Below are 27,991 nucleotides of genomic sequence, written 5' to 3'. Positions count from 1 at the left end.
CAAGCGATAAAGCGATACCCTTTCAGCTAGTGTAGCATTAGGACGTCCACGCCAGTCATGACGGCGTTTGGTCAATATTATGATATCTCAAAGAACCGCCTCTTATTTTATCCGGGATTATGGGTGACATGAGCTTAAATTCGACGGCAGGCATTCGGTATAGCGATACCACTCATCCCGGTCTCTACAAATGCAGTCCTCGCAAGCAAGCAGCCACCGATTCTACTCTTTAGCGTCTGGACGTCTCCCTCGACCAAAGACGGCTTGATCACCCAAGCTGATCTATGATTTCCGTACGTGACCCTGTGCTTCAATAAGATGATCCCCTCATATGTCTCAATTATGCCGGCTCGTTTCCATACAGATTGGACACCAGTGCGAAGGTTGCTTGACCTCACGTTGGGATCAGACCATAGCAGCGAAAGACACCAAATAATTCGAATGCAGACGGACTGGAACGCATAGCTCCCGCAGTAAACGATTTTTCTCAGACCAGTGGAGAGCGGCAAGAAGGGTAGGTGTGAAAAGCAGATCCAGCACGTATATAGTCGAGACATATCCGTCGTTCCTTAAGTACTACTGTTGCTGTCTCGTATCTGTCTACATAAGCGTGCAAGCGATTGCCTCAGTGTATGTAGACCAGCGCCCCTTTCTCTCGGTGACACAATTCCACATACCCATTCGGCAGTTAAGGTTGCACCAACAGGTGTAGGAGTCACTTCGTATAAGCAAGGACCATTTGTTACTACAGCGGAAGCCGTAATGCCAATAACCTCTTCTCTAACATTGTTGCAGCTGGTCTGGATTCGCCTGCCACAACCGCTGGATATGGCCCTAAGACCTGCGCGGCTACCCCTTATAGACGTCTCGGGATCAATATAAACATATTGTTTTACCGCCTACTCCGTAGTCCGTATACATAGCTCAGCCAATTCCAAGAGGATATCTCCCTAGATGGGTAAATGAATGTAGCACTGAGGTATTGAAGCGACTCGCCGGGTGCCGGGGAAGGCACGTGCATAGCCAGAATGGTGTCTTGTGATGGGCTGGGAGGAGGCGCTAGTGGTGGTTGCCGGCGACGCTTATGCACTCATTCAATAGCTGGGGGAACAGCGGGCCCTGAGTCGAGCTGGTGGCCTCCTTCCAGCAATGCTGGATGACGCATGCACTACGCGAACAGCTCATGGCGCTGAATCACTCCAGCTGTACCACGGGCTTGCAAGGTCAGACAGAGCCAGTGAGAGAGCTCGCGCGCCTGCACACACCATTCCTCCGCGAGGCCAAGCAACGCAGGCAGTCGCAACGCAACGCGGACGAGCATCATTGATTTGATTGATCCTAGCTCCCCCCCAACATCGACCGAAAACCTAATCGTCGGAGCTACAGCTGCCTCGAGCTGTTCTCTGATTCTCGTACTTTGTTTCTCCGTGTCATGAGGAGCAGCCTCAACAACATCCCATCATCACCCATCCATCGATTGCATCGATACAAACAACATGCGATAACCGAGTCCCACTTCGGCTGCACATCGTCATCTGCTTATCTTACTATTATCGAAGCACGGCAACTGCCATTTCCTTTCTTCATACAAACCACCACGCCGCCACGCCGCTCGTCAACGCCATCATCATAGTTCAAGCCGTGTCTTGATTTGGCCCGAGCCGGTGGCTCAACACAACCACCATCATGGCTCGCTTACCACTCCTCGGAGCCGTCGGGACTGCACTTCTAGCACTCTCGGCCAATGCTGAGCTCCTCACCCCGATCCACGAGGCCGGTCGCTGTGCGATTCGAGGCCATTGCGGAAAGAAGGGCTTCTTCGGAAAAGAACTGCCTTGCGTCGACAACGGTCTCGCGACGACCCCTGATGCCGACTTTGCCTCCGAAATCGAATCACTATGCGGCGCCAAATGGAAGAACAGCAAGGTCTGCTGCGACTCCGACCAGCTCGCCGCACTCAAGTCATCGCTATCTACCCCCAACCAGATTATCGGCTCCTGCCCGGCTTGCAAGGACAACTTCTATAACCTCTTCTGCTCCTTCACCTGCTCGCCCGATCAGTCCCTCTTCATCAACGTTACGAATACGCAGGAGAAGAACGACAAGCAGATGGTCACGGAGCTGGACCATCTCGTTTCAAAAGAATACGGCACCGGATTCTACGACAGCTGCAAGGATGTCAAGTTTGGGCCCGCCAACTCCAAAGCCATAGACTTCATCGGTGGTGGCGCGAAGAACTACACTGAGCTCCTGAAGTTCTTGGGGGACGAGAAGGCCATCGGGTCTCCTTTCCAGATGAACTTCCCTCAGAGTTACAAGGAGCCCGGCATGGACCCCAAAGACATGACGCCGAAGAAGTGCAATGACGAAGACCCGAACTTCCGATGCTCGTGTGTTGACTGCCCTGCTGTCTGCCCGACACTTCCCGCAGTCGAAGATGCAGAATCGTGCCACGTGGGCGCGCTCCCATGCCTCTCGTTCGCCTCCATCTTCACATACAGCGTCCTGTTGTTCTCACTTATTTTGGCTGCTGTAGGTCATGTCGCTTGGCGGAGACATGCGCAGAGACAAAGTGAGCGGCTTCATCTCCTGCAAGGCGCCGAGCCAAGCGATGACGAAGATGAGGGCGACTTGGTCCGTAACGGCGCCATGTATGACCGGCCACAAAACTATTACAAAATCAATACCTGGTGTGACAAAGTCTTCAGCAAGCTGGGCCATCTTTGCGCAAGATTCCCCGCCATTACAATCGTCACCAGCTTGTTGGTAGTAATTCTTCTCAGTGTCGGCTGGGTCAAGTTCGAGTTGGAGAGGGAGCCTGCGAGATTGTGGGTAAGCCCGACCTCGGCCGCGGCCCAGGAGAAGGCATTCTTCGACGAGAGCTTTGGGCCGTTCTATCGTGTCGATAAGACTTTCCTTGTCAATGACACAAACGCATCTGGCCCAGGTCCTGTGCTTAACGCAGAGGTAATCCAGTGGTGGATGGACGTTGAGAAACGCGCGAAGCAACTTAAGGGCGCCTCCTTCGGTGTTACTCTGCAAGATGTCTGCTTCAACCCAACCGGCGATGCCTGTGTGGTTCAGTCGGTAGCCGCATACTGGGACAACGTCCCATTCAACAAAGGCTCATGGCGAAGCGATCTCACCGACTGCGCCCGGTCACCTGTCCAATGCAGGCCCAACTTTGGTCAACCTCTTGAACCAAACATGGTGCTGGGTGGATTCGAGAGTATCGATGATGTTGCTGACGCACCAGCGATGACTGCCACTTGGGTTATTGCCAATGCCCTCGAAGGCACCCCGGAATTGGAACGGGCCATGGACTGGGAGAGATCCCTGAAGGACTTCCTGCTGGACACAGTCCAACCAGAAGCGAAGGACAAGTTCGGACTACGGCTGTCATTCTCTACCGAGATCAGCTTAGAGGAAGAGCTAAACAAGTCCAGCAACACAGATGCTACAATTGTCGTGATCAGCTACATAGTCATGTTCTTGTATGCATCCCTCGCTCTTGGTTCCACGAGCATGACCCTGCGCGAGCTGATGAGGAACCCTGCTGTCTGCCTGGTTCAAAGCAAGTTTACGCTGGGCTTTGTTGGTATCCTCATCGTGCTCATGTCGATCACTTCATCGATAGGACTGTTCTCGTGGGCAGGTATCAAGGCTACGCTCATCATTGCGGAAGTCATCCCATTCATCGTTCTCGCTGTTGGTGTTGACAACATCTTCCTCATTGTCCATGAGTTTGAGCGGGTCAATGTCAGCCACCCTGATGCTATGGTTGAGGAAAGGATCGCCAAAGCACTTGGACGTATGGGACCATCCATATTGTTCTCGGGCATCACGGAAACTGTATCGTTCGCCCTTGGCGCTTTTGTCGGCATGCCCGCTGTGCGCAACTTCGCCATCTATGCTGCTGGTGCAGTATTCATCAATGCTCTTCTGCAAATGACACTCTTCATTTCGATCCTCTCATATAACCAGATGCGTATTGAAGACCACCGCGCCGACTGCTTTCCTTGCATCCAGGTTAAGGCTGCCCGAGTGCACCTGAGCGGTAGCAACGGCAATACTATCACTCGCCCCTACGATGTGCCAGAAGAGAGCTGGTTACAGCAGTTCATTCGAAAGTACTATGCGCCTTCCCTTCTTGGTAAGAAGGTTAAAGTGCTGGTGCTTGTCCTCTTCACGGGAATGTTGGCTGCAGCTATAGCCCTGCTGCCGGAGGTTCAGCTTGGGTTGGATCAGAGAGTTGCCCTTCCCGACGATTCGTATCTGATCGACTACTTTAATGACATGTACAACTACTTGGACACCGGCCCGCCCGTGTACTTCGTCACCAAGGACCTTAACATCACTGAACGTGCGCACCAGCAAGAAATATGCTCGCGCTTCCTTACCTGCAAGCCCTTGTCCCTGACAAACACATTGGAGCTGGAGCGACAGAGACCCGAGGTCTCGTATATTGCCTCTCCTACATCCAGCTGGATCGACGATTTCTTCCTTTGGCTCAACCCCGAAGCTGTTGATTGTTGTTACGACCGGGTGCATCGCAAGCGGGTGGCTTGTTTTGCTGACCGCGATCCTGCCTGGAACGTGACGCTGTACGGCATGCCGGAAGGCGAAGAGTTTGTGCATTACGTCAAGCGATTCCTGGCGGCGCCCACTGACGACGACTGTCCTCTCGGTGGGCAGGCTTCGTACAGCCAGGGTGTGGTTGTGGACGAGGAGAAGACCACGATCCCTGCCAGCAACTTCCGAACGATGCACAAGCCCCTGCGCAGCCAGGACGATTTCATCAAGGCGTATGCCGCTGCCCGTCGCATTGCGAAGGAGGTCCAAACGGAGACGGGCATCGAGGTCTTCCCGTACAGCGTGTTCTACATCTTCTTCGACCAATACGCCAACATTGTCAAGCTCACAGCAACACTTCTCGGGTCGGCTGTGGCCATCATCTTCCTCGTAGCATCTATACTCCTCGGCTCGGCGATGACGGCGCTTGTTGTCACGATTACTGTTAGCATGACCGTGATCGACATCATCGGAGCTATGGCGGTCTTCGATGTCTCCCTGAACGCCGTGTCGCTGGTGAACCTGATCATCTGTGTGGGTATATCGGTGGAGTTCTGCGCTCACATTGCCCGAGCCTTCATGTTCCCGTCTGGCTCCGTCATGGAACGGGCTAAGAACCGATTCCGTGGCCGGGATGCCCGGGCTTGGACGGCACTTGTCAATGTGGGTGGTTCGGTCTTCAGTGGCATCACGGTGACCAAGTTACTGGGGGTGTGCGTCTTGGCCTTTACCCGGTCCAAGATCTTTGAAATCTACTACTTCCGCGTCTGGCTCGCGCTTGTCATCTTTGCGGCTACGCATGCCCTTATCTTCCTTCCTGTCCTGCTCAGTCTGGTGGGTGGCGAGGGCTACGTGGATCCCGAGAGCGAGGGCGGGTTGGTTGAAGATCTGGCAAACAGACGGTATAGGGCACTTGTCCCCGAAGATGCCAGCGATGACTCGGACTTTGACGACTAGGCATGTTATCGGGTCGTCCGTCAATTCCTCGGGCCTCTTTTGCCGGCGGAATATATTCTAGGCCAGTCGGACCTCCTAGAGGTTTGAAACGGACTGATCAGAGTACATTGGCTACGATGGTCTGCCTCTAGAGTCCTTACCCACTTCCCTTGGAAATACTAGCCCAGTTGGAGTTCGCAGAGATGGACTACATGTATGATAATTGTGTAAAGACTAGATTGAGGGTGTCAATGTCGTAGGGAGTATAAACTTAGCTTCAGTTAGACTGGGTATTGGTTAAGGGCAGCGGTATTAGGGGTCTGTTATCGACCATGAGCGAAGTTCGGTAGAGTGTTGTAATAGAATGTTATCAGCGAGTGTGCGTGTCATGATCCATTTGTTTCCTCCTAGGAGATCCCACCGAGCCCAGGACAGCGGGTTCCACGAGTGCCACGGCACTAGCAAATTGCTGCGCGCTGTTTCCCGAGAGCACGTGTCACCAGGTACCTATGGATTGGACCCCATCGGAAAGCCTATTCGGACTTCCACTGATTCCTGTGGTGAAAGAGATATGATGGAGGCGGCCTGGACATTCACTATCACTGCCTGCGTAGAATCAACCGATCTCGAAGGTATTCGGCATGCCCGAGGACATCGGGCCGCGACCTTTCTGCATTGAGAAGTAGCAGGTGAGGGGGGCAGTGGATGAGTTGTCAGTGGCTGCGTTGAGACAAAAGCTGACAGCTTTGCCGAACCGGGGAGGAGCACAAGACTACCAGACGGGGTTACTACGTGGGGGTTTGGTTGCTTCGTTCGCCCATTGGGCTTGGGACTTGGTGCTGGCTGTCTGTGAAAAGTGGGAGTTTTTTGACGGTCATGTTTACCCGTCGTTCGCCGCAATGCACAGGAAGCGGGCAAAGGGCAAGGAAAGAGGAAGAAAAAAAAGAGACAAACGAGCGGCACGCGATCAACACGCCGACATGTACGCTTCTGCTGCCAAGACGGGCTACGACGGGGCTTGCAGACTAGCCAGAAAGCTTGACTTCAAGTTCGCGCTCCGTTCAGTCCAAATAACCAGCCCACCCCGACCTCATTGAACAGATGGATGTCTTTTTAAACAAAACACCTGGCAGGTATACTTTGTCCGGTTCAACGTCAGTTCGTATTCTCCAACCCTAGACAGACCGCATCGATGCAGACCAATTCCTTGGCACGGGACGCTGTGCTGCTATCTGATAAGCCACTTGTAAGTCCAAAGAGCACGTTCCGGTAGAAGAGGGGGAACCAAGGGGAGGGAGCTGGGCCGATGGTCTCCATTCATTGGTCTATTCGGATTACTTCACTTGGCTTCTATCAACATGGTTATCTAAACCCAAATTGGGAGGTTGTTTGTGGCATGACGATAGGCCAGAGGAGGGATTTATCCCGAGCAAGAGAGGAAGCCAGCAACTTCCATTGATCGATCCTTCGACCACCACCCTGTGTCTGTCTCAGTGCCATGTGACCTTCCATTCTCCAGCCTGTTTACCATCTAACCTGTCTACTTACCTACCACCATGCGAGCAAGTAGCAGTAGTACGCTTGCATCTGCACACACCTAGCTAGCAAGCTGCAAGACTTCCCTGCTTTTGCAGAAAACCTGCAGGAAACCTACGGTTCATTCAATACCGCAGTATGCTTCTTCTATTTTGATGATTGCTTCACCTCATTCTCCTTGCCACCTATGAATCAAACGACGACCTAGCATTCACCTAATTCTTCAGCATCGCCATCGCCATCATCTTCACCTACATACGACCTACAGCAACATCCACCTCATCGAATCTGCTCACCCAGCATTTCTTTTCTTTTCCCTTTCCTTTTTCCACCACCGCTTGCTGCGCCATCTCGCCGTGCTAGCCAGCATGTTTGGCTTCAAGAAGAAGAAGGCAGAGGAGCCGCAACCGGTTGTCGCACACGATGGCGCCGGCGATGCAGCTCCTCCCGTCGACAACAAGAAGAAATTTTGGCACGCCCTCTTCCCCATCGTCGCTTGTGGTGCCGGCCTGTTCTCCGATGGATATGTCAACAATGTGCGCGCAATCAACACCGCCTAGTTAGTGAACGGTCAACAGGAATGCTGACATGCCGTGTCTCTGGTTGCTTAGGTCATCGGCTCTGTGTCGCCCATCTTCAAACAGATGTACGGCGACGAGTGGAACAACTCCAACGCCAAGCACTTCGTCAATGATATCGCTTTCGCTGGCACAGTAAGTCTCGCGATCCGGGAACACCTGCGCTTTTTCCAAAGATGGATGGACGTGAAACCACCAATTTAGTGCTGACACGGGTTCTCTGCGCCTCTCAAGGTAGTCGGCATGCTCATCTTCGGCTACACCTCGGATCACTGGTCTAGGACAGGCTCGCTCCTGGTTTCGACCCTGATCTTGATCATCTTCACTGCTCTGGCTGCCGCTTCGTACTGGCATGGCAAAACTATTGGCATGTTCAACATTTTGACTGCATGGCGCTTTTTTGTGAGTTTCTGCGACGAGCAGCCCAAACCACCCAAGACTGTGCGGCTAATATGAACCTGTTAGGTTGGAATCGGTATCGGAGGTAAGGTGAGCCTAGAGGCGTGTTAGAGTGCGTGTGACTAATTATTCCTGTAGGCGAATATCCAGCAGGAAGTGTCGCCTGTGCTGAGTCGACCGGTGAGATGAAGAGTGGCACTCGCAATGCATGGTTCATCCTGTTCACCAACAGCATGATTGACTGGGGTAAGACAACAACCCTGCACTCGCCCCTTCCACGATGGACCAAGCAAATGGTCTGCAGTGCTGGTGGCAAAAATTCTAATTCGTGGCTGTTATAGGCTTCGTTTTTGGTGCCTTCGTGCCCTGTAAGTCGAACAAAGATAAATCGCGGCGACTTTGGCATTCTAACAAAATCTAGATGTGGTGGCTGCAGCTTGTAACAACAACCACCTGGAAACCATGTGGCGAGCACCTCTGGGTATCGGCGTCGTCTTTCCCCTGGTTCTGTTCCTGCTCCGTCTGAAGCTCAAAGAGCCCGAGGAGTTCAGCCGCGAGTCCATGAAGAACACCAAGACACCCTATTGGCTTGTACTAAAGTACTATGGCTTCCGACTCTTCATAATCAGCGTCGTCTGGTTTCTCTATGACGTAAGTTTATGCAAAGCTCCCATCCCTTTTATGGCGTGTTGAGTTGGCTAACCTTGGACGCTCAGTTTTCTGCCTACGCGTTCAGTCTGTACGCGAGCCCGATTCTTGGCAGTATCTATGGCGACACAGCCCCCTTCACTACGGTTTTTGGATGGAACACTGTCATCATGCTGTTCTACATCCCCGGCACGATGCTGGGTGCCCCTGTGAGCGACAGGCTTGGCCCGCGATGGACCTTGATCTTGGGAGTTACACTCCAGTCTATTGTCGGCTTTATTATGGCAGGATGTTATGCCAAGCTCGCCCAGCCTAGTGTCGTCGGGGCGTTTGCAGTAGTCTACGGTCTGTTCTTGTCCTTCGGTGAATTGGGACCCGGAAACAACATCGGTCTTCTGGCCTCCAAGACGTGCGCAACCGGAGTTCGAGGCCAGTACTACGGCATCGCGGCAGCGGTGGGGAAGATCGGTGCCTTCGTTGGCACCTATGTCTTCCCTTACATCCAGGCAGCTGGCGGTGATGACTTGACCAAGCAGAACCAGTATCCTTTCTACGTCAGCTCTAGCCTGTGCCTGTTGTCTGCAGCGCTTGTTTACTTCTTCATCCCTGATATTGGCCAGGATACCATTGCCAAGGAAGACGCCAACTTCCGCGCTCACTTGGAGAGCAAAGGCTGGGACGTCCGACAGCTCGGCCTAAAGAAAGGAGAGTCGGCAGATACTTTGGAGGGAAACGTCTCTCCCATAGCCGTTGACAAGGATCAGGCTTTCGCTTCCAACGAAGCCATAGGCCGTTGAGGAGGTACTCGGTCTACATGTGGTCGCACACGCTTGCTTCTGGTCGGGAAGTTTACAAAAGGAGAGAGCGAGTGGTATATATTCAGATGGTACCCTTATGCAGTGCGTTGAATATTGAGATATACAGTTGGAGCTGAACCACGACTACGTGCACTTGTTTCCGCCCATCCTTCCCCATGCTATTTCCCTCGGCGGGGTATTTCAGGTCCTCTTCACGAAAGGAGACCAAAGAATGTCAACATGACCTTGTCGTTGATGGCAGGCATGTGGCCGAGACCCTGGCCCATGTAGCCGACGACCTTGGAGCCGTCGCCGTAGAGGTACTGGGTGTAGGGCGAGGCGGGCACGTTGGCGACGGTCTTCATGTCGGGGACCTCGAGGACGTCGCTCCACTGCTTGAGGGCCTCGAGGGCGCACTGGGGCCGGACGAGGGCGTCGCTAGTGCCGTGCCAGATCATCATGCGGGGGCGCTTGCCGGTGTAGCCCGGGTAGGCGTTGCGGACGAACTTGCCCCAGTCGGCGGGGGTGTGCTGCAGGCCCTGGGCGCAGGTCTGGTTGGGGCTGAAGGGGGTGGCCGAGGGCGCCCCCGCGAAGCAGGCGAAGGCGGTGCCGGAGGTGGCGGAGCCGGCGGCGAAGACCTCGGGGTAGGTGCCGGCGATGACGTTGGTCATCATGCCGCCCGAGGAGGAGCCGAAGACGTAGACGCGCTCCGGGTCGGCCGTGTACTTGGTCAGCGTGTAGTTGACCATCTGGACGATGCCGGTGGCGTCGCCTCCCGCGCCGTGCGTCAGGCTCGCGGCGTTCTGCACGTCCCAGCAGTTGGACATGTGCGGGGTCGAGGGGTAGATGAGGATGAAGCCGAGCTGGTCGGCGTACTGCACCGTCGGGCGCGTGCCGGAGAACCACTGCTGGCCGGAGCCGCCGCAGGGGTGGAGCTGTCGCGCTTTGGGTTAGCAAGTTTGCCCTCCTGCTCCCCTCCCTTGATCGACGCGAGGGATGGCGGTTTACTTACCGCGACGACGATGGCGGGCTTGGTGGCCAGCTTGTCGGGGACGTAGATGTACATCTGGATCTGCGACGGGTTGGTGCCGAAGCCGGTGACGGCCTGCAGGGAGGCTGCCATGGTCGTGGTGGCCGCGAAGGCCGCGGCGAAGAGGGAACGGAACAACATCTTGTGTTGATGTTTCTTCTTACTACTCCGACTTCTTTCTGTGTTTCTGGTTTCTTTTTTTTTCTGGCTTCTTCTTCCCACAGTTATTCTTTTTCTTTTCCCTATGCTGTGCTGATCCTGTGAGCTTCTGTTTCTCTCCCTTTCGAGGAAGGGAACCGCCCTATATATATATTCATATATTCATGCATTGACATGTTTGCCGACTTCATCGTCCGTAAATAGAAGCTCCCTTACTTGGGCTACTTCATGCGTCCTCATGCAGGCGTCAAAAAAGCTAGGCGAAGGGATCCGGTATCAACAGCCGCGGCCCCGTGGCGCAAACTGAAAAGAGTCGCAGACTCGGAGCGTTTGCTGGATTGGGGACGGCACGGAGGTCGTGGCCAAGTTACCGGGTAAATCCAATTGGCTGATATGGCTTCTGGACTCAGGGTGTCGCATCCCCCTTCCTTTTCGTTTTTCTCGTTGGACAAGACAGCCTCTGCCCCAATCCAGCTAAGCGAGTTTAGCTTTGAAAACGAGGGCATTCAGAAGGCAGTCCAGCACGACAGCCACGACACCTTCACATCCCTTGAGCCACGGCCATCCCCGTCCATCAAGAAATGTTCACATATAGCCGGAACTCCTTCGGTCCAACCCCAGCCAAACTGGCTGTCTCTCTGACGTTGGAGGCAGCAATTAACCTGATGCCTCCCTCCCTCCCTCCACTCCTACCAGGCATGCCCTACCATCTCAAAAGGAAGGAAATAAGAAAAAAAAAGAAGAAAAAAAAGGCGCCAATGGACGTTCAGACATAGTATATGCACCCCACATTGTGACCGGCATATATAGTACATTACCCTCTCCCGGGTGCCATTGGGCTTGCAGCGTGCATACGCGCATCCTGTCAAAGTGTCAAAGTGCCGCCTGCCGTTCCCGGGGTGGAGCTGTTGCTGTTAAAAGCCAAATGAGCTGGCCCTCGAATCGGACGTATACCAAGGCTTTGGGGGCGTCTATCTCACATGCCAAGAGCCGTGTATAGCCCCCCCCGGTTCCAGATCTCCCCAATCCGACACGGAGTCGGTCAGTCGTAGCAGCAGTAGTTGGGCTGAGTATCCCTCCCATGCTAGACGTAGTAAGAAAAGAAAAGAAAATAGGGGGGAGAGAGACAACACTTCCATCTCCGGCCTTCGCAGCCGGATGGTAGGTCGCTGTCGTCATGTCCCGGAACCGGCAGCACTGGACGGCAGCACCTGAGAAAGCCTGGACCGCTTCGCCACCAGGTCGAAAAAAAAGGGAATATCTGCTCCGGACACTCTAGCCCACTCAGTAAGAGTGATGCTTACTCCCTTGGTGAAAAGAAAAGAATATGTGAACCGCGTGAAGCCGTCGACTCGTCTCTCCTTTCTTCACGATTCAACATCGATGTCGATCATATACCAACTTTGTCCACGGAAGCCTGAACCGCCTTCTTCTTCTCTCAACTTCAACAACCCCCCCTATCTGACACGCTTTCGTTCTTTTAGGGCCGCAGACTATCCTGCCACAAACTGCACTTGTGGACAAACCTTAGCCTAACCCTTCTTGCTCATGATGCTGGAGAAGCGCTGCCCAGATCCATGTGACAAGAGACCTAAAGAGAGAGAGCGTCTCTTTCTCATCGACCTCCGCCGCCACCTTTTGCCTAGCGCACATGGACAAAAGAAAGATACATTCGCTAACTACCGTGCGAAGAGCCCCGTTGGGGTGCTGTCCTCCAGCCCCTAGCTCAAAATGACATTCCGATGGAAAGCCCCGAGAGGCTGATTCGGCCAAACCGGGGGATGCCTCGTAAGATTGCTACAATTCCCTGCTCGATCCTCCCTACGCTCGTCTTACCGTGATACTGTCTTCGCCTCCACTCTGCCACTACGCCATTGCCGCCACAGCAGGGGCGCCTGCACGTGTACGTGAATACCTCTAGGCAGAGGTGAATGGTCCATTCAGGGTTTATCATAGCTCACCCAATGAATCAGCTGGACCGCAACCCTGCTGCCTTTCGAGTGGTGGCCAACGGGTGAACCAGGCGATACCGCCCCTTTCCGTTATGCAGATGGTCCATGGAAATCACAATAATGTGTCACTGTGTCCACAGGCCGAAACGTGCAACCAAACCAGCGCTGGACATGCCTGGAGATTTATACACGTAAATCTGTACACATTGACCGTTTCGAGCTATGATAATCAACACGAGGCCACATCCAATAATATGTCAATACTGCTAGGATTAACTACAGTCACGGGTCGTTATCGCGCAAGGTTGAGGAGCAATGTTCTGAACTTTCTCTATTTTTTTGTTTAGGTCAGGGTATGTAACAATGCAGATCTATCAATGCAAAAGTAGCTTAGAGCTCGTCGTGACCAGAGGGCTCGTCGTCCTCGCCACCGGGGGCAGAGCCACCGTACAGCTTGGAAGTGATGGGGTAAGCCACGTTCGAGAGCTTCTCCTTCTGCTCCTCGAAGTCCTCAGCAGTAGCCGAGGAGGCGTTCTCGTCGAGCCAGTCAGTGGCCTCCTTGACGGCATCCATAATCTGCAATCATGTTAGTGTCAAGTCGGGGAGATAGTTGATGGTATCAGTGTAACTTACGGTCTCCTTGTCCTCCTCATCGATCTTGCCACCGAGACCCTCCTCGTCGTTGACCTGGTTCTTCAGGTTGAAGGCGTAGTTCTCAAGACCGTTTCGGGCCTCAATGCGCTCGCGGGTAGCCTTGTCCTCCTCAGCGTACTTCTCGGCCTCGGCGACCATGCGGTCAATCTCATCCTGGGTGAGACGGCCCTTGTCGTTGGTGATAGTGATAGACTCCTGCTTGCCAGTGCCCTTGTCGTGGGCAGAGACCTTGAGGATACCGTTGGCATCGAGCTCGAAAGAGACCTCGATCTGGGGCTGGCCGCGAGGAGCCGGGGGAATGCCGGTAAGCTCGAACTTGCCCAGGAGGTTGTTGTCCTTGGTCATGGATCGCTCACCCTCGAAGACCTGGATCAGGACGACGGGCTGGTTATCGGCAGCAGTCGAGAAGATCTGGCTCTTGCGGGTAGGAATGGCAGTGTTACGGGGGATAAGCTTAGTCATGACTCCACCGGTGGTCTCGATACCAAGGGTCAATGGGTTGACATCCATCAGGACGATATCCTCAGTACCCTCCTCACCAGACAGAACACCGGCCTGGACGGCAGCGCCGAAAGCAACAGCCTCATCGGGGTTGATACCCTTGCTGGCCTTCTTGCCGGCAAAGAACTCCTCGAGAAGAGTCTGGACCTTGGGGATACGGGTGGAACCACCGACCAGGACGATGTCGTCAATCTCCTCCTTCTTGAGCTTGGCGTCATCGAGAACCTGCTTAACGGGCTTGAGAGTGCGCTTGAAGAGATCCATGTTGAGCTCCTCGAACTTGGCGCGGGTCAGGGTCTCGGAGAAGTCCTTGCCATCGAAGAAAGCCTCGATTTCGATACGGGTAGACATCTGCGAAGACAGAGTTCGCTTGGCCTTCTCGGCCTCACGCTTGAGCTTACCCATGGCCTTGAGGTCCTTGGTGATATCGACGTTGTTCTTCTTGTTGTACGACTTGGCGAAGTGGTTGATGACACGCTGGTCGAAATCCTCACCACCGAGATGGGTGTCACCAGCAGTGGCCAGAACCTCGAAGATACCATCGTCGATGGACAACAGGGACACATCGAAGGTACCACCACCGAGATCGTAGACAATGATGTGACGCTCGCCACCAGTCTTATCAAGACCGTAGGCAATAGCGGCAGCAGTAGGCTCGTTGACGATACGGAGGACGTTAAGACCGGCAATAACACCGGCGTCCTTGGTGGCCTGTCGCTGGTTGTCGTTGAAGTAGGCAGGGACAGTGACGACGGCGTGGGTGACCTTCTTGCCCAAGTAGGCCTCGGCAACCTCCTTCATCTTGCCCAGAATGACGGCAGAGACCTCCTCGGGGGTCAGCTGTTTCTTGCTACCAGAAACGGCGACCTCGATAACGGGCTTGCCGGACTTGTTGACGACCTTGTAGGGGAAGTGCTTCAGATCGGTCTGGACTTCCTTCTCCTCGAACTTGCGACCGATGAAACGCCTGGAGAGAGGCCGTGTTAGTGGCAATGCCGCCGAGGTGAGGTTTCTTCGTCTCGCAGGGAGAATAGAACTTACTTGACGTCAAAGATGGTGTTGTAGGGGTTGCCAGCAGCCTGTTGCTTGGCAGCATCTCCGACCAGACGCTCCTCCTCGGTGAAGGCGACGTAAGACGGGGTGATTCGGTTACCTTGGTCGTTGACGAGAATCTCGACCTTGCCCTTTTGCATCACACCGACACAAGAGTAGGTAGTACCAAGATCCTGCAGAGGGAGGAGGGTCAGTATGCTGAATGAGCAGCGAGGGAGACGCCGGGCGGGGGCCAGACGGGGCCAGACGGGGAGGGAGAGAATTCGACTTACAATACCGATAACAGTTCCATATTCCGAGGCCTCATCAGCGCGCACCGTCTGGACGAATGCGAGGGGAGAGAAGAGAAGGCAGATCCAGGCGATCATGCCCAGGCCCAAGGCCCACGAGCTCTGAGAGCTGCGCGACATGGCGGAGGGAGATGTGTGGGAGATTTTGGAGCCGCCGACAAGCAGGGGAAGAAGGGCGATAATTTATGTGTAAGTGGGAAAGGTAGGTAGAGACCGATCAAGGCTTGAGCATGTAGGAGCTCGAGCTGACTGTGGTCGTTGTGTTGCTGTCTTTTGCACCACTGGGGAGTAGTGAGAGATGGGGGAAGAAGAGTTGAACAGGTTCGCACCAGCTCTGGAGAATTCCCTTATGTAGAGATTCAAGACTGTGCTGCCCTGCAAAGTGAATACTTGTCCAGTTGTTGCCAGATTTCCAAAAGGCCAGATTTTTGGGACTAGCAGGCCTGGCTTAGCGGGCTAGGCACTAGGGGACCTTTGGCTGGCAAGGTTGGCCAAGCACAGACCAAGTGGGGACAGCAATTCAACGGATGGAGGATGGAGGGGTGTTGCTGTTACTGGCCGAACATGACTGATGGAAGGTGAACATTTCCCACGTTGTTGTTGACCACAAGTAACACATTGACATTGTCATTGTCATTGAATGCAACATATGCAGTGAGCAATGAGGCTGCAATGGTGTACACAGCATGTATTGAATTTGTCTAGGTGAGAATTATTCCTCTATTGTTGATGCAACAGTACCTAAGAATACGTACCTACGTGAAGAAAGATGCATTGATCAAGTGAGGGTGGGATGTACCCCCGTCCAGTCACATCAATCAGCCCTGCAAGTCCGCTATCAATTGCGGTTGTTGCCAGCTTGCAGCCCGAGGTAAGTAGGTGCACAGGCACACAGCCATGCCATGCTATTTTAACTTTTAAGCTCTTGGTGGCCTCTTGCTCAAGATCAATCAATCCGGCAGGTGCGCAGATTAGCCCAGGCACCAGCTCATCTATCACGCTCGCCTGTATGCAAGCAACATTTAAATTTTGAACAGCATCTCATCTTGGCCCGCAGTATTGATGGACATTACACGTTGCACTTTATCTACTGCCAAGCACACCTATGCATGCATTTGGCTCAGGATTTACTCCGTACAGGGTCTAGGTACAACATGGTAATAGACATCGACTATGTATCTTGAGTCACGGATTATCACCTGCTATTTCTCCGCAGCTGTAATAAGTAGCACATTCTCGAAGAAGCTACATTTCCACCCACCACCCGCGCCTCTCTTTGCCATTGTGGGGCTCTCCTGGGCTGGCTCCGGTAATGCAACTCCGCTCCCCTTCTATCTTTCTTTGTTCGCATTTGCTGTCCTCTTTGCCCCCTGGCAGCCTGGTGGCTGGTGGGTTGGCAGACTGGTGCCTGGAGGAGGATGACCTACATCCACCATGCTAGTAGTGCTTTGTGTACAGTAGTTGCCCCTGTAACTAGATAAGACTCGGGCACGGAAAACATATCTAGTTAGGCCAACATATCTAGTTAGGGGCACATCTAGTTACAGGGGTAACTACTGTAGGACAGAACTCACAAAGATGATGCATATTGATCCTAGTTCCAGGCGGACCAGCTTTGCCCGTTGCCCAAGCCTGGCCGACGAGCCGATTGGCATTCACACCGTAACTTGCCCACCCGCTGACCGAGCTGCGCGCCGGGCCAAGTGCCTAGTCCGTCCGTCCCGCCCTGCCCGCCACCTGCGAAGAGCCTCAATCTGTCCTTTTACTCGATCTGTTTCGATACCTTCCAGCCTGCCACTTTAGCCTGTCTGGATCGGCCGTGTAGTCCACAAGACTATCCCCACAGCCCGGCTTCGAGCATACTTATATGTATGTATCTGTTTGCAGCTGTTGTCCAAACGTCCCTGGCAGCCCGGGCTGCTTACTGCTGCCCATCTAAGGACCCGAGTGAGACCCAAGGCGCTACTCTTCCAAGGGACCACACTTCTAATTATAGCTATCGTGGCTGTTCTCAACTCCCCCGCAGGCTTTTGATACCACACGACCCAAGTGACTCTATTTCGACCACAATCAACACACGAATGTAAACTGCAAGCCTACCTAGGCAGGCAATGGCTAGGGTATCACCAAGACATGGTACCTAGCAAGTGGATAGACACATGCTGAGGTAAATGAGTATGTCTGCTTTCTACAGGAGGGAAAAGACGAATGCTCTATTTGGGAATGTCTTGGCAATGCTCTACTCCAAGAGCCCGGCAGCTATCGTTTCGCCGTTGCTCCTCAACACAATTCTTTGCCCTGCCTCCAGCGGCATCTTGTCGCTCACCTTGACTACCACCCTTGCAATGTTGCCCGGCTTCACCACCTTGGGCTTCTTCTTGAGCACTGTGCCTTTGACCTTATCTAAGGTCGCGGGCATCTCCAAGATCTGCCCTGCCGCGTGTAACCGTCCTCGGTGGACGTCAACTTGCATTGGCATCAGCACGTCAAAGGCCAAGGCCTTGATTGTGAATGTGTCAATGCAACTGATGGGCTGCTTGAGATCGCACACAATATCGCCCACACGAACATGAACGGGATCGATATGGGTAAGATGAATGACGGTACTCTGGCCCGCTACTGCCCATTCAACAGGTTCCGAGTCAACCTCGAGCGATTTGACATAAGCCTTCTCGCCGCTGGGTTGGATCAAGAGTGCGTCGCCCATCTGCAAGGATCCAGCATCAACCCTTCCAGCTACGGATAGGGGGCTTTGTGTGGTTTTGAAAACCTCAGAAATCGTCATTCGGAGAGGTTTGTCTAGAGCTCGTGCCAAGGGTTGTGAGCTCTCCAGTTCTTGGATTAGGGTACCCCCCGTGTACCAATTAGCAGCCGAATTTTCCGACTTGTGCACCATGTTGTCTCCGCGAAGACCAGATACAGGCACGAAACTGACGTTCTTGAGCTGAAAGTTGGTTGCAACCAAGAACCCCGAGACTTGCTGTGAGATTTCATCAAACCGCTCCTGGGACCAGCCCACAGTATCGAGTTTGTTGACAGCGACAACGACCCGGGATACACCCATACTTCGTATGAGGAGAGCATGTTCTCGGGTCTGGCCTTTCAAGCCCGCCTCGAAGGCACCAGTAGAAGCGTCGACAACCAGTACCGCAAAGTCCGCCTGGCTTGCACCTGCAATCATGTTGGGAATGAAGTCGCGGTGGCCCGGTGCATCTAGGATTGTGAAGGAGGTTGCCTCGGTCTCGAACCTGTTGGTTGCAATGTCTATTGTTACACCGCGGGACCGCTCTTCGACACGCTGATCCAGTACCCAAGCCAGTGCAAATGAGGATTTTCCCATGGACTCTGCCTCCTTGCGATATTTGTCAATAGTCCTTTGATCGACGACTTTGAGATCCAGTAATAAACGTCCCATCAGTGTGCTTTTACCGGCATCCACGTGTCCTGGTGTTGTCAGTGTGTAGGACAAAACAGACAAGAACAGACTGCGCTACTTACCAACAACGACGAAACTGACACTCTTCTTTGCTTTTGAGTTTTTGTATTCCTTCAATACATCGAGGTTTTTGCTCTTGGGCAGCGGTGTGTCATCGACATTCATGGCTTTCACGCCCTCAGAAGCTTGGTCCATCTTGGCGTCGTGGCCGGCAGTCTTCTTGGACGAACTGCTGGCAAGCTTCTTGTTACTGGCTATTCGTTCGAGTTAGTTTTTCTGTTCATCAGTCTTCCTTGTTCCCAAAAGCGAACCTTTGGCCTGCGCGGACAGTACAACATCGTCTGGACTTGGGCCTGAGAAAGCTTCAGATACAGATGATGTGAAAGCCATGTATGGGAGTTGATAGGAAGTTCTTGGCATAGGCTTGGGGGTAGCTGGAGCAGATCCAACCAGAGTTTGTGCAAATGCAGATGGGATGGCCGGTTCAGGGGCAGGCTCTTCATCGGGTGATTTGACCGATGGTTCAGGGGACGGCTTCGTCATGGGTGGAATTTCCACTTGGCCTAGGTCGCCAACCTTCCTCTTTCGATCCGCCAACAGAGTCCCAAGTCCTGGCTTTCTTGACAAAGGAGTGGAGTCTGGCTCGGAAGAACTCATGATGAGAGGGGACTTCGCGGCCTCGTTGGCACCGATGTCCTGGCCGACCGAAAGTTGGCTCATCTGGGTAGTAGTGCCTTGCACATCCTGATCCGCGTTCCCGGCCTTTTGTTCCTCGGCTTTCTTCTTACGCGCCAAAGCCAGCTGCTGCAACTTGGACGGCTTCCCGGGAGTACCTGCCCCACCAAGCAATCCGCCACGAGGGTACAGAGGCGCGATGAAGGTAGCCTCGCGGTGCTTGGGGATATTTCCCCAAGGCATGTCGCTGAAGAAGTCCGCGAATGAAAAGTGTTTAGAGGTTCGATAGATTCCATGTGCGACTTCTCAAGAGTCAGCTTGGCCCTTCGTGATCCTTAAGGGGAGCCCAAATATAAGCCTGCCACCGACCTTGAGGTGTGTGCCAACGCATATCCTCCATACGCGCATGCACTCGTAAGGATCTACTCCAGTGACGACTTCGCCAGGCCAAGTATACCATAGGGCATTGGTGAAGAAAACTGCACTTTTGACTCACCTTCCCCCTTGTTCTTCTGCATCGGAGCCGATTTAGCGGCCTTGGGCGCAGGTGATGCGATGTGCTTGGTGACGAGGTACGCCACGGACTTGTCGATGTCGTAGAAGTAGTGCCATAAAGCTTCCTGAATTTGCGCCGTGGTCACTTTCGAGGCTTGCGGGCCGAGAGCATCTCGCACTTGGATCGTCCCTGCTTCCATTTGTGCTGAATCCGGGTCAGCATCGGATGGTTTGACACGGGTTGGTTGCAAGGCAGAAGAAGAATATACCTTTGTCCTCTGGGCTTAGCTCCTCCTCCTCCTCCCCGTAAGCCTCTTCGCCGTCATACTCGTCGAGATCGTTCTCGTAGTCGTAGTTCCGATATGCTTGGTGGCGCGACATCTTGATCCGCCTCGGTCAGGCCGCACAATGAGCGCGCTGTATCGTAGAGTGCACAAGGCTTTCTCGAGTAATTCGGGAATGTGTTTGGTGTGTGCGTATGTGATTTGCGAATAGTTATGCGTGTCGCGTATCCGAGGAGGAAAAAACGGGTTAGTCACACTTCCCTAAAATCAGCCAGGCCGTCATTGAGGCTCTGGAGGGCTGAGAATGGCGGGGTACTGCCTAGCACGGTGAATTGTTACCTGATAGCGGGGCAATCGTAGCTTCTTTGTAAATTGTTCGCCAGATTGACAGGCCAAAAACAATGACGTCACTGCTTTAGTCTGGGAACCGTGTTAGTAGATAAAAAGGCTACTCTGACAGTATAAAACAGCCAGTCCTTGTATGCGAGCATCTTGTGGTATGCCAGTTCGTATTGAAAATTGGCCAGGTTCCAGTTCATCAGATGAAAACGACCTTTACCAAGTACGTCAGGGAAACAAATCTTTTATGGGGCATGTCGCATCACTCTTAATGTTGGATGAAACTCGTTGTCCTGCATGCACGCTCTCTCATTCACTACGGACAGATTACTCCCGGGAACCATGGTCGTAATTATAATTGTACAAACTGTCCCATAGAATAGGGGTATTCCCTCCCATGCCAAAAGGACGCATGTCTCCTGACCCTAACGCCAAACGTGTCACAGTAAAATCTGCAAAGACTACAGATCGATCAGGCTTTCCTCCACCGCGGGCTGTTGGGGTGTATGATGTGGGGCCGACGGAAAAATTTCCTGCGTGTAGCCAGGATAAGCAGGATTTGGGGGCTGGTATGATTGTGGCCCCTGGCCTGTAGGCTGTTGTTGCCAGTATGGGGGCTGCTGGTGCTGGTGCTGTGGCAACGGCGCTTGATATTGCTGCTGCGGTTGACTAGGCTGGGGTGGTTGAGCCGGAACTGATGCCGGCGTAGGCGGGACAGACTGTATGCTATAGCCGGCGGGTTGCTGTAGATTGGGATATGGCGAAGGGGCAGAGTCACCTGGTAGGCTAGGTGTTTGACGGTCGTGATCTTGCTGCTGATTGTTGGCGTAGTAGAATGCAGCATTGGGATCGGCAGTGGAAGTTGTGCCGGGATCGGGGCCCCTGTTGACCCCAGGCTGCGATGGCGCGGCGTGTGGGAGGGTCTGGCTGGTCTGCATTGTCTGCTCATTGGGTCCATAACCGGAGCTACTGAATTGAGTCGGGGCAGACGGAGCGGGAGCCTGACCCTGACTCTGCCAGCTCTCGCTTCGCTGGATAGTCTGTTGTGGGTATTGGACGGGTGGCATGGACAGTGAAGCACGTTTATCGTAACCAAAAAATTGCTGTGGCTGGGTTGTCTGACTTGGATGCTGGCCATAGCTGTGTCCTGGTGGCCCTCGGGTATAATCCGCCTGTTCTCCGGTATAGAAGCTCTCAGCAGGTCCGGCGTGGCTGGGTGCGTTGGGATGCATTGGTGGATATGTGCCGGAGCTTTGGCGCGGAGTGGGCAGGTTGTAGCCACCAATGCTGTGCTGACTGTAGGTCTTCGATAACCTTTCTTCCAGCATGCGATCATAATAGCGCACCACGGTCGAGAGTTTGGCATGGAGATCAAGCAACGTATCTAACTAAATTAGCATTCTGGTTGCCCTGTCCGTATGCGATGTACTTACCGTGCTTGCTCATGGTTTCGCCGTAGGTCCGTGCAAGTTTCGGTCTCAAGGCGCCAATGGAATCGTAGAGCTCCTGTATCTGAGGTTCTCTGAGGATGGTACCGGGTGGTTGTGTTTGTAGCCGATCCACCAGCGTGGAGAACAGGTTGATGTTCTCGGCTTCGACAAGGGACAACTCATAATCATTCCTGGGCAGAACGAATGGCGCACCAGCCGCTGCTGGTTGGCTGCTGTTGGCCTGTTCTTTGAGCGCTGCGGCATGCCTCTTCTTCTGTTCTTCCATGTCGGCAAGCGACGCAGCTATGGCAGCTTTCAAATCATTGTCTTCCTCCTCAGCTGCTTTGCTTGTCGGCGGCTCGGGAGCATGGGTTTTGGCCTGGTTGGTATTCGTCGTGTTCGGCACATATCCTTTTCCTAGCGCAGAGTGATTCTGCACTTCTTCCAAACTCATTGCCAATGCCTTCTTGAGGTCCTCGTCGAAGGCATCATCGACACGCGCATTTCGAGGCTGCATGATTGACGCGCCTCTATCTTTATGGGGGAACGAAGGACTCGTGGGCGATCGCTCCTGGCTCAGGTTGGGTGCTCCTTTGCCGGGCCTGTCGGTCAGTTTGGCGTAGCATCCATCATCAACACGAACTGGTTGCATGATCCCTAGATGCGGAAGAGGAAGCGTCTTGGTGGAGCATTGCTGGTCGAAGCAGTTTCCGCAATTGCGGCAATGATGTTTGCGATTCGTGAAGGTGAACGGGGTCCGGCACCGCATACAGACATCGGAATCGATCCACTCGGGCGGTGCGCTACTGTCTATCATACTGCTGGCGACAGTCACCCTGGGAGGAAACTGGTAGCCCTCTCTTTGCAGTGATTTGTATATCTCGTCAATGTATTTGAGTTCGTATCGATTCTCGGTGGCGGCAGCCCATGATTGAATCAACTCCAGTATCTTCCCCCGTACATCATGGTTGACAGCGGCGGGGCCAACAGCGTGCAGGAGAGATACGAGGTTGTCCATAAACTCGCGGGACGCAATCTCAACGAGGAAGTGGGAGCCGCCATTCTTGACGCAGGTATCCGTCAACTATCCCAACGTATTAGTGGTGCCGTTCTAATTTGCTCAATCGTGCCGGCGGTCTCACGTTAAGCGCGCTCAGCTGCGTATTGGGGTTCTTGTTGCCTATGCGCTTCTTCAAGGAGCGCATGGCTTCTTTGGGCTGGACTGTCTTGGATCTGATGACATCAGAAATCTCGAGATTGAGCGGGATATCCTCCCTATGGCCCACGGCGCGGTTAGTCGCAGCAAGCGTTGCCGGGGCTTGTATTGGAACATGATCTTACAAGCTACTGCTGGTTGCTTTGTCGATCTGCTCATCCAAGGCGGTATTGGCCGAGGACGACCACCAACCTCCCATCATCTTGCAAGAAGCTCTTCGGTCGAGGGCGCTGAGGCGTGTGTAGTGATCGGCCAGGAATCCGGAGACTGTCGCCTATTGCGCAGAGTGAGCGTGATAAGAATATGTGACGCTTGAATAGTCTGTAACGTGAGGTAGAATGTTGAAGATGAGCCACTTTCTGATTGCACAGCAAGTTGAAGAGGATGGGTCAGACTGAGGAGGTTGCGCAATTTGGGTTCCTGATCTTGATGCAAGGCAGCCACATGAAGGAGCTGGCCAGCTTGAAATGGATACGCGTACTTTAAGATGTAAGGATGCTGCTGCGCAGTCAGTGGTGGCAGGTACCTAGCTCCAACATTGAAGCTCTTGGCTCCCCCGCCCCTGTGACCCGGTGGCTCACCACTTACCTAAGGCTACCACTACAACACCACGGTAACCCCCTTGTACACGTTTAGAATTTGGCTACCTACATCCTGAAGGCCGCCAGCCACGAAGATGTTGCATTTAGAACCAATTGAAACCTTACACCAGTGACCAGAAAAGGATCCCGTCAATCAATTGTTGGCCCCCAGTCCCCCATTTAATGTACTCTGGCCGTACGTGCATGTATTATTAATGAGTAGGTAAGTAAGTAGGTAACATTGAGAGGCGTGGCTAGGTAGAGGACCCAACTCTTTGAACCTACCTACGTGATGCACTTTACTCAGCCAGGGTTGGGCTCTACCTACATAGGTACATGTAGGTAGATCGCGCTCTAGCTGTCCCCGCCAGCGTACCCAATGACGGATGCCCAAGGGACCGTTTCGCCGTTGTGCTGTGCTGTGCTGTGCTCCGCCGAGCCCACGAGACGTCAGCGCCCAGCGCTCAGCGCTGACCACGAACGTCGACTTGTCTTTGTTGATGGTAGAATAATCTGGGCAGGCATTCGATTCGCACAAATCCCGAGCTACCTTTCCCGAAGCATTGTTGGCATGCATCGTCCTTGCTGTTCACAGCTGCTTAGAGCGTTTCCTTGACTGCATTCATACTCGTATTGAGTCGCCCGCGGCTTTGTGCGTTAGCCTCTCACGATCGTATTTCCGCTTCCGCTTTGTCTTTCTCAAAGAATGCCGCTCCATTCCGATGCGTACCCTCACCACCAAGGCGATACGTAGTTCCTGCTGCTGGCTTCGGGCCAGAGATTCGTTGTCATAACTTCACCCAATATCTACGACATGCCACTCGCATAACCTGCAGACTTGGACACATCCGACGACATCACTACCAACACCATGCCTAGCGCCTCAGCGTCTGTCGCATCCCGCGCCAATGGCTTCGCAACGTCGCCCTCGGCCAACGGCCGCGGCGGCCGGAAGGGCCCTCTACCGCATATAGACGATCTCACGTCGGTCGCCGTGAACTTGAACCCCCACACCCCTTTGCGCAAGTTCCTCGAGGTAGGCGACAAGCACATGCGACAAGCCATCACCTACAACGATTTCCGACGTCCCGACTTGGCTCTCCAAGAGTTCATCACTGCTTTCACTATCGCTGTCGACAAGATCCCTAAGCATAAGGACTACCCCTCGCTCAAAAGCGGGAACGGCGACTTGACTCGTCTATACAATGCTCTCAAGAGCAATATTACCAACCACTGCGCTACATTTGACAAAATCAAGGACGACATCAAAGAGGACAACAGGAGGAGCGGAGTGCAACCCCAGAAAGGGTCTGGTTCAGCAGCACTCCCAGCACTTCCCAGCGTGCCCTCTGCTGTGCCTTCTCATATGCGAAGCACTAGTGCAAATGGAATCCAGTTGGGGGGTCTTGGTCAGACCAGGCAGGCGGCAGATAAACAGTTTGTTCCTGCCAGTAAGACAAAACCAACAGTACAGCCGAAGCCCCAGGCTCTCCATGGGAACGCGATCAATTCCTCGGTGAAGCCCGGCTCTCAAGAGCTGCTGAATCGCTTCGCAAGACTACGAGATCCTCAAGTCCCCTCCAGTGGATCGCCCACTTCATCGCCATTCGTTAACGCTGGGGCGGATCAGCGACAATTGCCGAAGATCGACAGCACCGTACCATCGATGCCAAAGCTTCCCGACGCCATTTACAGTCCTGCAAGGGGTACCGTTTCGAGTGAGACGGCTAACCTACCATCAAGCACTCCAAGAGGCATGTTCAGCAGGACAAATTCCATCAACTCGGTTCCTTCATCAGCGCGGAATTCAATAGATATTCCTGCCAGACCTACAATCAGCGAGGTTTTCGTTCCAGCTCATGCTCTGGGCGAAGGCACGCTGTCATCGTCAGCGACTGTTAAGTCCCATATTTCCGATAGCGAAACTATCACGCCAGAGGAGTTGAAAGACTACATGAGCCACGGCTCTACCGCAATTCGCTTAATGTTGATCGATGTGCGAAGTAGGGAAGACTACGATGAGGGTCATATTTTTGCCCAGATCTCAATATGTATAGAGCCCTCGGTACTCGCCCGCGGGGGAGTTTCCGCCAGTCAAATCGAGGACAGCCTAGGCATCGCCCCTGACGAGGAGATGCAAGCCTTTGAGAGTCGCGCGCAGTTCGACCTTGTTGTCTTCTATGACCAAAATTCTTCCTCTATGCCGAAGCGTCCATCGGAGGTTTCAGAGGAAATGGCGTTATATACTCTATACCAAGCGCTGGTTCATTTCGATTACCCGATCAAATTGCGACGTCCGCCAAAACTACTTGGCGGCGGTATTGACGGCTGGGTCGACCTGTTCGGGCCCCAGTCGCTGAGGGAGTCCAAAACGAACACCGCTGCGCAGCACCTCCATCCCCGGGTACTCCATCCCCGGGTACTCCAGGCATCGAAGACGGGCGTCAAGACGTTGGCCGCTGATGAGATCAAGACATGGAAGGAAGCCGCGGCGCGGAACCAAGTCGATTACATCACGTCGACAAACGACTTCCTTCGGCGATTTCCTGCCATCGGGGAACATCAGGAATCCATGTCCTCAGACTTCAATGGGGCAGCGTTGCACGACCATCAGGGGAAGAGGAATAACGCGTTCGAGAATGAACTGCCGCCTGCACCCCCTACCCGACCCGCACCCGCTCTCCCACGGACAAGCTATAGTGGTGTATCTTCGAGAGAGCCCGCTTCAGATGTCGTTTTCGCAAAGTCAGCCCGTCCTGTCGCCTCTAATAGCAAACCTACTGGTCTTGTGAATCCAATGAACAAGTGCTATGCCAATTCCCTGATCCAGTGCCTTTTAGCTTCTCCCGGCTTTTCTTCAGAGTTCACAAACAAGGATTGGCCAGGGAATTGGACACCGGGAGGAGCGAAAGACCCTCAACTGATGGCACGGATCTTGGGAAATCTCATCCAATGGCTGTGTGGAAAGAAATTCGTAACATTAAAACCAACCACGTTACTGGTAAGTGATGCAACGACGATATGTTGAAACCCAGACAGCTGACAGTGGCCCAGAACTATAGTTTCTCACGCCATGAGGGCTACAGGGTCAATAACACGTCTATGAAGTTTGGGGACCAAAACCAGCATGATCCTTCGGAGTATCTTGCTTTCATTTTCATACAACTGGCCGAAGAGACCAATCGTGTCCGAGGGACACCCACAATCGGCAATATCATCCAGCCAAGAGCAGCTTACGAGAAAAATGGCCAACCTGTTCCTTCAACAACGGAACTAATCCAAGAATCATGGAATGGATACTCTGCTGGTAACCAATCTATTCTTGAAGAGTACTTTGGACTTGGAACAGTATACACCACCGAATGCGACTTCGTTGGATGTGACGCGATAACACAGGAGTTTGAATGGGAGTACCACCTGACGGTTACCGTCCTTCCCGAAGGGCAGGACCCGGACACACCTGGAAATCTTGATCAACTCCTCAAGAATGGGGGACCTTTCTGGCGCGAGGTCGCATATGCAAGCCCGAATGGCTTTGATTGTGGCGTGAAGAACGGACAAATCCACCCTTCCAAGACAAAGACCCGCCATCTCATCCGTCTACCACGGCTCTTGTACATACGGCTCACACGCGAAACAAAAGACCAAGCAATCCGGAAAGTCACGCGTGCGTTACAGTTTGAAGTTGACAACCTCGATCTCACCGAGTACCTGTCGCCCGAATTCGGGAAGACCGGCATAAGTCGCGACGGCTTTAGCGGAGAAGCGAAATACGAACTTTACGGTGTTATTTCTCATAGAGGCCCTAATTTGAACTCGGGTCATTATATCTCCTATGTCCGACATGGGCCGGACCACACCTGGTACGAATGCGACGATTCCGATGTTACACTGAGAACACTTGATGCGTTGAAGAAGATTTGGTTCAACCGCTCGACTAACTTTGATCCCTTGATGCTTTTCTATAAGCGGAAGGACGTCGATTGGGACTATGCTACACCACCGGATGGAATGCAATAGATGGCGTGGCCTGACGCAGGTGGGGTAAACAAGGCAGCGTGGACATTCATAAGAGATCATATCTTTGTTACCTATTAGAGGAGATCACCGTATACTATGATGCATCTGGGTGGCATTTGTAGGAAAGGGGTGTTGGGCCCTGGACGGTGACTGGGCCATGCTAGATATCGTTAGAAGGGATTCTTATCTCTATACCACAAATACGCCAAATTTCCCGCTACTTATTCCAGGACTGTAAGCTGCATTGACCAACAGTGGGCAGCGGGCGCCACTGCGGCAGGGTGAGCAGGCCTCGGCAATAATTGAGTTTTCAGCACCTATCCTAGGTACATATGTAGCTCAGGCCACGCCTGTCCGGCATATGTAGCCGACCCAACTAGGTCGGCACGTGAGGGTGCTATCAAACTGGC

At 53.4% G+C, this 27,991-nt stretch overlaps 7 protein-coding genes across 7 annotated transcripts; 3 read left to right on the top strand and 4 right to left on the bottom strand.

Moving 5' to 3' along the window:
* Window positions 1–1,686: 1,686 nt before the first annotated feature.
* On the top strand, window positions 1,687–5,529 carry PG986_012282 (Niemann-Pick type C-related protein 1; the record flags this gene model as incomplete). Its single annotated transcript, XM_066848504.1, has 1 exon — window positions 1,687–5,529. The coding sequence occupies one exon, from the start codon at window positions 1,687–1,689 to the stop codon at window positions 5,527–5,529; it is 3,843 nt and encodes a 1,280-aa protein (XP_066695200.1).
* A 1,883-nt stretch (window positions 5,530–7,412) lies between these two features.
* On the top strand, window positions 7,413–9,466 carry PG986_012281 (major facilitator superfamily transporter; the record flags this gene model as incomplete). The annotated part of the gene is made up of 8 exons (XM_066848503.1): window positions 7,413–7,580; window positions 7,656–7,757; window positions 7,857–8,024; window positions 8,088–8,106; window positions 8,160–8,267; window positions 8,363–8,389; window positions 8,443–8,672; window positions 8,738–9,466. The coding sequence occupies 8 exons, from the start codon at window positions 7,413–7,415 to the stop codon at window positions 9,464–9,466; spliced, it is 1,551 nt and encodes a 516-aa protein (XP_066695199.1).
* A 212-nt stretch (window positions 9,467–9,678) lies between these two features.
* On the bottom strand, window positions 9,679–10,637 carry PG986_012280 (alpha/beta-hydrolase; the record flags this gene model as incomplete). Its single annotated transcript, XM_066848502.1, has 2 exons — window positions 9,679–10,401; window positions 10,479–10,637. The coding sequence occupies 2 exons, from the start codon at window positions 10,635–10,637 to the stop codon at window positions 9,679–9,681; spliced, it is 882 nt and encodes a 293-aa protein (XP_066695198.1).
* Window positions 10,638–12,997: 2,360 nt separating this feature from the next.
* On the bottom strand, window positions 12,998–15,225 carry PG986_012279 (heat shock protein; the record flags this gene model as incomplete). Its single annotated transcript, XM_066848501.1, has 4 exons — window positions 12,998–13,183; window positions 13,241–14,729; window positions 14,804–14,988; window positions 15,088–15,225. 4 exons carry the CDS (start codon window positions 15,223–15,225, stop codon window positions 12,998–13,000), a joined length of 1,998 nt encoding a protein of 665 aa, XP_066695197.1.
* A 2,119-nt stretch (window positions 15,226–17,344) lies between these two features.
* PG986_012278 (uncharacterized protein) lies at window positions 17,345–20,092 on the bottom strand (the record flags this gene model as incomplete). Its single annotated transcript, XM_066848500.1, has 5 exons — window positions 17,345–18,549; window positions 18,604–18,795; window positions 18,853–19,518; window positions 19,713–19,916; window positions 19,981–20,092. 5 exons carry the CDS (start codon window positions 20,090–20,092, stop codon window positions 17,345–17,347), a joined length of 2,379 nt encoding a protein of 792 aa, XP_066695196.1.
* A 703-nt stretch (window positions 20,093–20,795) lies between these two features.
* Window positions 20,796–23,182, bottom strand: PG986_012277 (VHS domain-containing protein; the record flags this gene model as incomplete). Its single annotated transcript, XM_066848499.1, has 4 exons — window positions 20,796–21,718; window positions 21,768–22,848; window positions 22,907–23,039; window positions 23,106–23,182. 4 exons carry the CDS (start codon window positions 23,180–23,182, stop codon window positions 20,796–20,798), a joined length of 2,214 nt encoding a protein of 737 aa, XP_066695195.1.
* Window positions 23,183–24,432: 1,250 nt separating this feature from the next.
* PG986_012276 (ubiquitin carboxyl-terminal hydrolase isozyme L3) lies at window positions 24,433–27,581 on the top strand (the record flags this gene model as incomplete). The annotated part of the gene is made up of 2 exons (XM_066848498.1): window positions 24,433–26,562; window positions 26,616–27,581. The coding sequence occupies 2 exons, from the start codon at window positions 24,433–24,435 to the stop codon at window positions 27,579–27,581; spliced, it is 3,096 nt and encodes a 1,031-aa protein (XP_066695194.1).
* Window positions 27,582–27,991: the final 410 nt, after the last annotated feature.

Source organism: Apiospora aurea (assembly GCF_038362705.1).
Source record: "Apiospora aurea strain CBS 24483 chromosome Unknown utg000008l_segment0_segment0, whole genome shotgun sequence".
Taxonomy (NCBI): domain Eukaryota; kingdom Fungi; phylum Ascomycota; class Sordariomycetes; order Amphisphaeriales; family Apiosporaceae; genus Apiospora; species Apiospora aurea.
This window is presented reverse-complemented; position numbering and strand designations above follow the sequence as displayed.